This window comes from Pteronotus mesoamericanus, unplaced genomic scaffold (genome assembly GCF_021234165.1).
Source record: "Pteronotus mesoamericanus isolate MK-2021 breed Mesoamerican mustached bat unplaced genomic scaffold, CSHL_Meso_final contig_1242, whole genome shotgun sequence".
Lineage (NCBI taxonomy): Eukaryota > Metazoa > Chordata > Mammalia > Chiroptera > Mormoopidae > Pteronotus > Pteronotus mesoamericanus.
In genome coordinates this window covers 869,603-878,265 of record NW_026555053.1, presented here as the reverse complement: position 1 = coordinate 878,265, position 8,663 = coordinate 869,603, and the positions used below count along the sequence as shown (strand labels likewise).

The window sequence follows — 8,663 nt, the reverse complement described above, 5'->3', positions numbered from 1 at the left end:
ACTGCCCCACGATGTGACAGAAAGCCAGACGCGAGGCCTGTTTCCCCTGCTGGCAAACATCGGGCTGGGAAGCCAGGCCAGCCGAGGGGCAGAGCGCGCAGCCAGGCCAGAGCCCAGGGTTACGGGCGGCGCCAGCGCTGAGGGCCAGGAGAGTGCTAGGTCTAGAGCTGCAGTCAGCGGAAGGCGAGTGCTTCCCACATAACCCAAAAGCTCCAACTCGCGTTTCCTCGGTAAGTAGGGAGCGCTCACGGCAGCCTGCTACAGCCTCCGGAGCCGGAAAAACGGGTTCTCCCAACTCGCTCCTGGCTCGGCATTCCACTGGGTCCGGCAGTCCCTGCGTGAGTTTAGCTGAGGAGCTCCTCTCAGCCTCCTTCCAGTTTTGCTTGAAGACGTGTCACAGGGGAGTGGTTTTTCTGGTAGTTCCACCCCAGGTAAAGTCCTGACATCTGTGTACCTGCTTTGTGCTCTGTGGGGAGGTGGCGCTCCTACAATAGAAAGCGTACAGCCGCGTGGTCAGAATAGGGAGTGTGAGGATCAGGTACACAAGTGTGAGGGAGTGTGAGGATCAGGTACACAAGCGTGGCAGCTCAGCGACCGTGCACCCCGGCCAGACTGGGGATACAGGGCCTGTGGGCATCACCTTGGCGGTATTTTCCCCGTGGCCAAAGGTGTACCTGGAACTTTGAAAGTGAGGAAGCTCAATTTCTAGACTTCCTGTGCCATGCCATATTAAAGCCCAGAATAAAACTCCATAAATACCAGATCAGGCGGCCTTTGTTCAGAGCCCCGCCCTCCGGTGGTCCCAGGAGAGGGGTAATCGTGAGAAACGGCGGCGGGTCCCCGGCTGGAAAGACGCACCCCCTTGCAGCTCAGCGGCCGCTGGGACAGCGTCGGCTCTGACCTGCCGGGGGGGCCACCATCTCGCCCCGCACAGCAGCCGCGTCTCTCAGAGGGCGCTGTGTTCCTCACCACAACACACCAGTCCCCTATCGCTGTCCGTGCCCTTGAGAAGAAAACTAGCCCTTTGAGAATGTCTTGGAGGGAGACTCTGTTAAAATGACAGCTGGAATGTGCTCTTCCCCCGTCCACACCCCTCTAACAGTGGACGGGGCTCACTGACCGCAGGGCGTCTGGCCGGGCGGGACAGGCCGTGCAGGCAGCGAGAGGAAGTGACGCGCCAAGGCCCTGGGCGGAAGCGTGGCCGGGCATGGGCGGGGCTGGCCAGACAACAGTGGGACCAGGGCGGTGGGCGAGGGGCGCAGGTCGGGGGTGACTCACAGGGGCAAGGGGCTGCTGCGCCAGGCCCAGGCGAGGGCCCCGCCGTGAGCTCTGAAAAGCACACACAGCCAGGGAGGGCCTGGCCAGGCCCACGCAGTCGGCCCTGGGTTTCAAAGACACCGTGGAGGCTGCCGAGCCCACGGCGCTCGGGACAGCCACAGGCTGCTCTCAACCCCCACGCTGGCCTAGACGACGACTGGGCTGTGGCGGATATCTGGGGTCCGAGGTCACAAAGTATCCGTGTGCCCATTTCACTGCTATTGGTCAGCCGGGAAGAGGGCGCCGCCTCTGTCCCCGCATCCGCGCACAGCGCCCTGCCATCTCCAGGGCTTCCCTTGCTGACGACACTGGCTACGTGCACACGCAGCCACACTCCCACCGGGCCACGCGCTCCTCGCAGGCCACGCAATACAAGCCCCATCTCCATGGTAGTCATGCTGAGTCTTTATTAGCCAGGGTCCCGCCTCCCAGAAGACACACGGACAACCAAGGGCACCCGGTCACCACGCCATCCCTGCGTGCTGGGCTGGCAGCTGTGCCACCTGGGGTGGGAGTTCTGCAAAGCTGCCTCAGGGCCTGGTTTCCTCAGGACAGGGTGCCCCGTGGGAGGCAAGGCAAGACCTAGGCACGCCCCACCCCCCAGACAGGACCCACACAGGCCAGATGCCCCAGCACCGTGGAGCAGAGGGAGCAGCCTGAGGTGCCCCCAGAGGCCGCGGCACTGAAAGCCCCCACCCCAGTGGCCCGTCCTTATCCCGACTGTAAACTTTTTCATTCAGCGTTGCAGAGAGACGCCTTCCAAACCCTGAGCTCCATGACCTCTGGCAGCTGAGGGACGAGGATGAAGCACCCGAGCAGAAGGAGGTGAGCACATGTCCACCAGTCCTGGGTCGCACGCACAGCCCGCAGGAGCCCTGGCCCGGGCCCCCCGACTAGGACGGGGCCGCCCTGCCCATGGGCCGCTTCTCCGTGAAGAAGCTCTTCAGCAGCAGCACCTGGCTGACGCTGACCACAAAGAGGGCGACGGTCTCACCGACAGACCAGTAGGAGACCCGGCTGTTCAGGTCTTCGGCCCGGGCCCGGTCCTGGGCTTCCCGGAGCCGGTAATGCGTCTGAGAGTCAATCGCCGTCCTGAGGGCCTCGTGAATGGTCACACAGGCGGACTCCATCTGCGCGGGAAGAGAGGAGCTGTCACGGTGCTGGGCCTGGGGAGGGGAGCGGGGCCTGCACACAGCCAGTGGGGCTCTGAGCCCCCGACGGGGCACCTGTGCAATGCCGCAGGCTCCTCTTAGCCCCTGCCAGCCTACCTGGAGCTCAGAGGAGGCAGGTGATTTTCCCCGAGTCACACAGCCAGCAAGTGGCAGGGTCTGAGTTGGAATTCAGGACCTGGAGCCCTGAGCCTCTGCTCACAAGCAGGGCCGTGTGTTCTCACTGAAGGCTCCCAGGGTCTCAAAGACTTGGCCATGGTCCCCGAAAGGGGTGAGGGGGCTCACCCGGGAAGGAGCCAGGGGAGAGGCTGTAACCTGCTGAAGCTTGTGAGCCTGGCCTCGGGACATGGCCTTTCCAGAGGCCTCCTTAGTGTGCCCGTGGCCGCCGTGACTGGGACACTCGGCGGGCAGGCGAGCCCTGCGCCTGTGTCAGCCTGCTGACCCCTGCAAGGCCAGTCACTGAAGGGGGCCGGGGCTCAGGAACGATGCCCGGAAAAATAAGACTGAGAGAACAGCACGTCCTGCTGGGAGTCTTCCCGCCTAGACCCACCCCACCCATTTGTGCGTTGCAGCGCACACTCACTGAAGGCCTGCTCGCCCCCAGACGTCGTTCTAGGCCCAGGGGACTGTGCGATGAATTGGCCTCGGACACCGTCCTGGGTCTCAGTTCACAATTTAAAGGTGAACGTAATCAATGTCGCGTGAAGAAGCGTCGACAACAGAGGGTGTGTGAGGTTAGGGGAACATGCAAGAGACGGAGGGGGGCGGACACAGGAGCAGCCCCGTGAGCCTTCACAGGTGGGCGGGCGGAGCAGCAGGAGCAGCAGGAGCAGCAGGAGCAGGGACCGGGAGTGCGCACAGGCCTGGCCGGGGGTGTGGGTGGGCAGGATCTCACAGGAACAGCCTCAAGGACCAAGGCTCTGTCATGAAGCTCTGGGAGCAGAGTGGCAGGAAGGGACCCCACTTTAAGGGAACCCCTGGCAGCGACGACAGACTCGCGGGGACCCGTGTGGGGGCAGGGAGAGCACCAGCTGCTGCACGTTTACTGGGCAGGAGAGCTGGGGGCCTCAGCTGAGGCGGCCGCAGGTCAGGGGGAGAAGAGTGGACCTGGGGTTTGGGGCCCTGAGCTGAGAGGACTTGGTAACAAGACCATCCTCCTTGCAGTGAGTGGGCTGGATGGAGACGCCCCTTGTGTCTGTGTGCGCGCGCACCACATACATACACACATGTGTAGGCATACACACATGTTCAGCGTGTCCCAAGCACACTCAAATCCAAAGGGCCCGCTGGCCTGGGAGCTCCCTGGACCCCAGGCCCTGGCCCAGGCGTTCGGCAATATGGGCCGGCACCTGCAGGCTGCTCCCTGGGGTCCAGAATCTCTGGAGGAGGAGGGAAGAGAACAGAGGGAGGAGAGGGGGGTCCCCAGCTCACCTGGAGGGCAACCACCAGCCCTGCCGAGACCACCGAGCCCGGCAGGTTTCCAGCATCCTGGAGCCTCAGGGGGTCAGATCATCGTGACAGCTGGTCTCTGGAGACACCTGACCTGTCCCCTTCCTCCGTCCCCACACCCTGCCACCTGCTGATGCCCAGAGCCAGCCCTCAGCTCACAAGGGCCCCCGGGACAGAACTCGAAGGCAGGGAAATGTCCGCTGGCCCCCGAGCGGGGGAGTCTGGGAAAACTTCAACCTCCCTCGGCCCCCAGTGAGGCAGCCCGGGCCCGGCCTCTCCCAAACCCTCGGCCCCACCAGGGCCCGCCCGCAGTGCATGCCGCCTCCCCTGGGGGCCTGGCCGCCTGGGAACGCAGGCCAGTGTTAGATCCCGGGGCCACGGCTCTGGCCACTCTGGGTCCTGCCCTCTCACCCCGTATTGATCTTGACTCCAGAAAAGGGGGCCCTGGACCGCCGCAGTGCTGCGGGGAGCCCAGGGGAGCTGGGACCACAGCGGCCGGGCCAGGTCGAATGGAAGCAGGGCTGGCAGGGAAAATGGACGTGGTGCCCAGGCTGTGCACCCCGCCTCGCGGGGTGCTGGCACCTCTTCCCCCAGCCAGACAACTCCTAGGAAACTGCCCACGTCCTCACTTTTAAGAGAAACCTCCCCTTGCGAAGAGCTCTGATTCTCCTGGAGGAATCGATGGCTCCCTCCCGTGAGACCCCTCAGCCTGACATCATGGCTCTTTCTGACCACAGCATCCGGGGCTGAGTGACGGCAGGTTCACACTCCCCACCGTGCCCCTGAGGGCAAGGCCAGCACCGTGCATTCCCACCCCCCAACCCCACCCCCACCCGCAGCGCCGGGCGTGGACTGAGTGCCCCCACGGGTGAGCGAGAGCGCTCAGAGGCAGATGCTGAGGGACCTCCGTTCCAGGCAGAGGAGTCAGGACAGGAGGAGGAGATGCCTGTTTTGAGTCTGGAAGTGCAAATCACACCTGCAACAAAATCAAACTCTCATTCTAAGCCTCCAGGAAAGAATTTCCTACTGCGCCATCCATTAAGCCTTTTCTCCGCAAATTGGTTCTCCACTGGTTACACAGGAAAGCCCTCCTGCTCTGCTCTGCTCCTGCATGATTACAAAAGCCTCCAGAGCGGACGCGGTGTCGTCAGTGACCAACGGAACTCTCACCCGTGCGGGTTGTGAAAGATCCCAGCACAGCCTGGGCCGGGCCTGCCGGCAGCATCCAGCGGAACTTCCTGTGCACAGCCGCCTGTGGCTGCTGAGCTCTACGAGTGCTGCTAGAGAGCGAACGAGGAGGCACATTTTTAAGTTAATTAATGAGCCATTACAAAGAGAGCAGCTCTGCAGTGGACCACACGCCACGAGCCCCCACCTGCCTGGGGAGGCAGGTGATGGAGCACGTGAGCCCACAGCCGCGCTCCGGGAAACGGAGGACGTGGCCACGTGGGAGGGTGGCCCAGGAGGTCCTCTGGCTTTAGTTCCGGAACAGCTGCGGCCACAGATGGCCACTCCTGTCCTGCAGGTCTCCCTGGGCCCTGTGACTCAGTCACCTGACAACTGAGGTGCTCCTTTTCCGGGCCATGCCTTGGGCGCTGGGGAAACGACCCAGAGCCTACATGTTGGGGGCTGGGGCCTTGACAGCAGGAGGGAGGCCTGACAGAGGCGGCCGGGGCAGGGGCAGGGGGGTGGTTACCATCGGCCTGGAGAGCCGTGGGTGACAGAGACGCCCATCCGGTCCTCCAGAAGCGCCCGCCATCTCTCTGGCAAGCATGGAGTTGCTCCGGGGGTGGACAGCCCCCAGGGCTGTGCTCGCCAGCCCTTCCTCCTTCCCACCTGGCCACGCGGCCTCCCTCAGCTCCAGGACATGTGAGACCTGCCTTACTTCTGGGCTGGGGCGTTGAAGAGGCAGGTGCGCCTGCGGCTATCTCCCTCCGCCGGTGGCCAGAGGCAGAGGGCCCAGGGCCCCAGGGGACAGCTGGACAAGGACGAGAGCGCGAGCCTGGGTTTCCGAGTCATTCCACGGAGCAAAGCCCTCACCCCTCACCCCACTCCCTGGACCACTGCAGGGAAACTCCTATTGAGTGAAGCCACTGACGTGTGGGGTTCGTGTGTCATGGCCGCTGGTGTTACCCTAACACCACAGAGTGGGGCCCTGGCCTCCCTGCTGTAGACGCGTCACATAAGCAGGCAGGCACGTGCCACAGGCGCTCCCGGACGGTGCTGGGAGAAGGGCTGTGCAGGGATGCGGAAACTCGGCAAGGAAGCCAGCGGGGAGCAGCCCAGAAAAGGAGAGGAAGGCAAGGAGGACACAGCGTTCTCCAGGAAACGACAGGCACAGCCCCAGCTGGGAGCTGGCAGGTGGTGGCTGCCCACTAGCCAGGACAGGGGCGGGAGAGGAGGGACGGCCGGGGGCTCCGCCAGGACCGACCCTGTGTGTGGCCACTCACCTGGGTGAGAGCCGTGACCCTGTGCCCCATTTCCGGGAGAATGGGGGGCTCGTCGCCCACTTGAAAGTCAAAATAGACGGTCTTGTGAGAGAAGGTGGAAAACTCGTTACTGAAGCAAAACTGGTACACGCCCTTGACCTCAGCCTGGTGTGTGAAGCTGCCGTACTGCTTCTTGGTTTCCCTGTAGATGGTGTTTCCCAGGGGGTCCTTCATGTAGCAGTCGACATCGTAGTGGCCTCCGCTGATGACCTGATGACCCCAAAGACACCCACCATCTGCTGTTGCCAGAGGCGCCTGCCACCGGGTGCCGGCCAGGCGCCGTGACTGGACTTCGGAAACATCTCACTCAAGTGCACAGCCTGCTACGCAGGTGCTGCTGCGCTCCCGCGTCACAGGAGAGGACGGGGAGGCTGAGAAGGGCGAGGGAGCCACCCACAGCCCGCTGCTGGGAGGGACAGGGCCGGGGCCTGGTCTGCCTGCCCCCAGAGGGCCCGCTGGGCGGGAGCGTGGTGCACCTCCTCCCTCCCGCCTTACAGAATGGGACAGCGAGGTCCCCCGCGAAGTCGGCTGCGCAGCAGGCAGCTGATGTTGGTTTCACTACAGCCAGAACCAGCAACGGGCGGAGGTGGGCCAGTCCTGGGATCACTCTGTTCACTTTGTAACGTGAGACCATTAAGACCCCTCAAAGGACACAATAAACTGCCTCCCCTGCTTCTGAACGTAGGATTTCCGCTGTGGAGAAGGGAGACGCTGCCTCACTGGCATGGAGCTCCCTGCAGTGGCTGGAGGTGTTGGGACCCCCTGGCAGGGACCCCTGACCGAGACCAGCTGTCCTCTCAGGCTCTCCCGCCTCGGGATGACCACTTTTTGGTGGTTGCCCCCCGGCCGCCCCCCCCCCCCGTTAACACAGCCACCATGTGGGCACTGCCCACGAGGTTGTGAAAGTGGGCCAATTAGGGACCCTGAGGCCACCGCACGCACAAGGCCCCTTAGCCCGCGAGGCCCGTCCATGGCCGTCCCCACCGCTGCTGGTGCCGCCTCGCCTCCGCGGTGCCAGCCGGCAGGTCCACGCGCAGGCAGCTTTCGGGTGCGTCCCACTCAGCCCCCCAACCCTGGCTCTGCTCACTAAACCTTAGGGGCGGGACCTGCTCCCCGAAACCTTGAGCCCTGGGACCTCTTGAAAGTCCGAGGGGCACGCACAGGGAGTCTTAGGGAGCCACCGGCAACAGCAGTGCGTGTTGCTGCCACCACACGGCTCCCTGCAAATAGCACCAGGGCTCCAAGGCGCCGCCGAGACCCCCGGCCAAAGAGTCCGCTCTCACCCCTCCTGCGCGCACCTCGGCGAGGACGTTAAACGCTGGACGGGAGGGAGAATAAAACCACAAACCCACTTCCTCTCGCTGCCATTTTCAGGACACGTGGGGACAGCGGTCCAGGATGCTTAGGACAGAAAGCCCGTGTCCGGCCACCCAGAGGTGTCCCGCCGGATTCGGCGGGTCTGCAGGGGCCACCCGGCCAGCTCCCGGGGCGCGGGACCCGCCTAGGCGTCCCCCTCCCGGGAACCCGCGGGAGCCCGGCGACACCGGACGGAGCGGGAGACGCACCTGGTAGTCGAGGGAGAACTTGACGCCCGGCTCCACGTCCTCGTGGAAGCACTGCCGGGCGCTGTCCGGCAGCTCGAAGGTGAGCTCGGCGCCGCGCGGCCGCTCGGCGCACAGCGAGAGCAGCAGCAGCAGCAGCAGCAGGCGCGGGGCGCAGGCGGAGAGCGGGGCTGCGCTGCCCATGGCGGGTCCGCGGAGGCTACGCCCGGCGGCTGCGCCGGGACCGACGTGGCGCCACCGGCGCGGGGCTTCCGGGAGCCGGCGGCCCAGTGCGCAGGCGCGCCCGGGGGGCGGGGGCCCCAACACCCCGCGGCGCCTGGTCCAGCCCGCACCCGCCGCGGGGCCGAGCGCGTGGGTTTTCCCGGCGCAGGCCTGGCGTTTGACCCGCTCTGCTCGGCGGCCGCGGGCCCCCCTCCATTTCTCTCCTTTCCGCCCCCCTGCAATCGCCCGTCTCTCCAGGGGGCGGCGCTGGGGTTCCGCTCGGAGATCCCAGAGACCCACCTCCAGACCGGCCTCGGCGGCGCCCCGGGCTGAGGCGTCCGGTGGGGACGCCTGGCCTTGCCCGGGCGCTGTCACCCCCGCAATGACTCTCCCGGTCGCGGCCCGCCGGGTCGCCTTCCTGCTGCGCGCGCCCTTTCGCGACTTGGGGCTGGGAGTGCGCCACGCGGAACGCTCGG

General features: G+C 65.1%; 1 protein-coding gene across 1 annotated transcript; it reads right to left on the bottom strand.

Moving 5' to 3' along the window:
• Window positions 1-1,710: 1,710 nt before the first annotated feature.
• TMED3 (transmembrane p24 trafficking protein 3) lies at window positions 1,711-8,190 on the bottom strand. Its single transcript, XM_054588369.1, has 3 exons — window positions 7,990-8,190; window positions 6,386-6,634; window positions 1,711-2,447 (listed from the first exon to the last, which is right to left on the bottom strand). Exons 1-3 carry the CDS (start codon window positions 8,167-8,169, stop codon window positions 2,211-2,213), a joined length of 666 nt encoding a protein of 221 aa, XP_054444344.1. The 5' UTR covers window positions 8,170-8,190; the 3' UTR covers window positions 1,711-2,210.
• Window positions 8,191-8,663: the final 473 nt, after the last annotated feature.

Excerpts from the sequence above, each read along its gene's own strand:
- TMED3 (XM_054588369.1), bottom strand. The coding sequence starts at position 8,169 with ATGGGCAGCGCAGCCCCGCTCTCCGCCTGCGCCCCGCGCCTGCTGCTG. Across the intron at positions 6,635-7,989 it reads AGTTCTCCCTCGACTACCAG|GTCATCAGCGGAGGCCACTA; the intron begins GTGCGTCTCCCG and ends TGGGGTCATCAG. Across the intron at positions 2,448-6,385 it reads GGGTCACGGCTCTCACCCAG|ATGGAGTCCGCCTGTGTGAC; the intron begins GTGAGTGGCCAC and ends CTTCCCGCGCAG.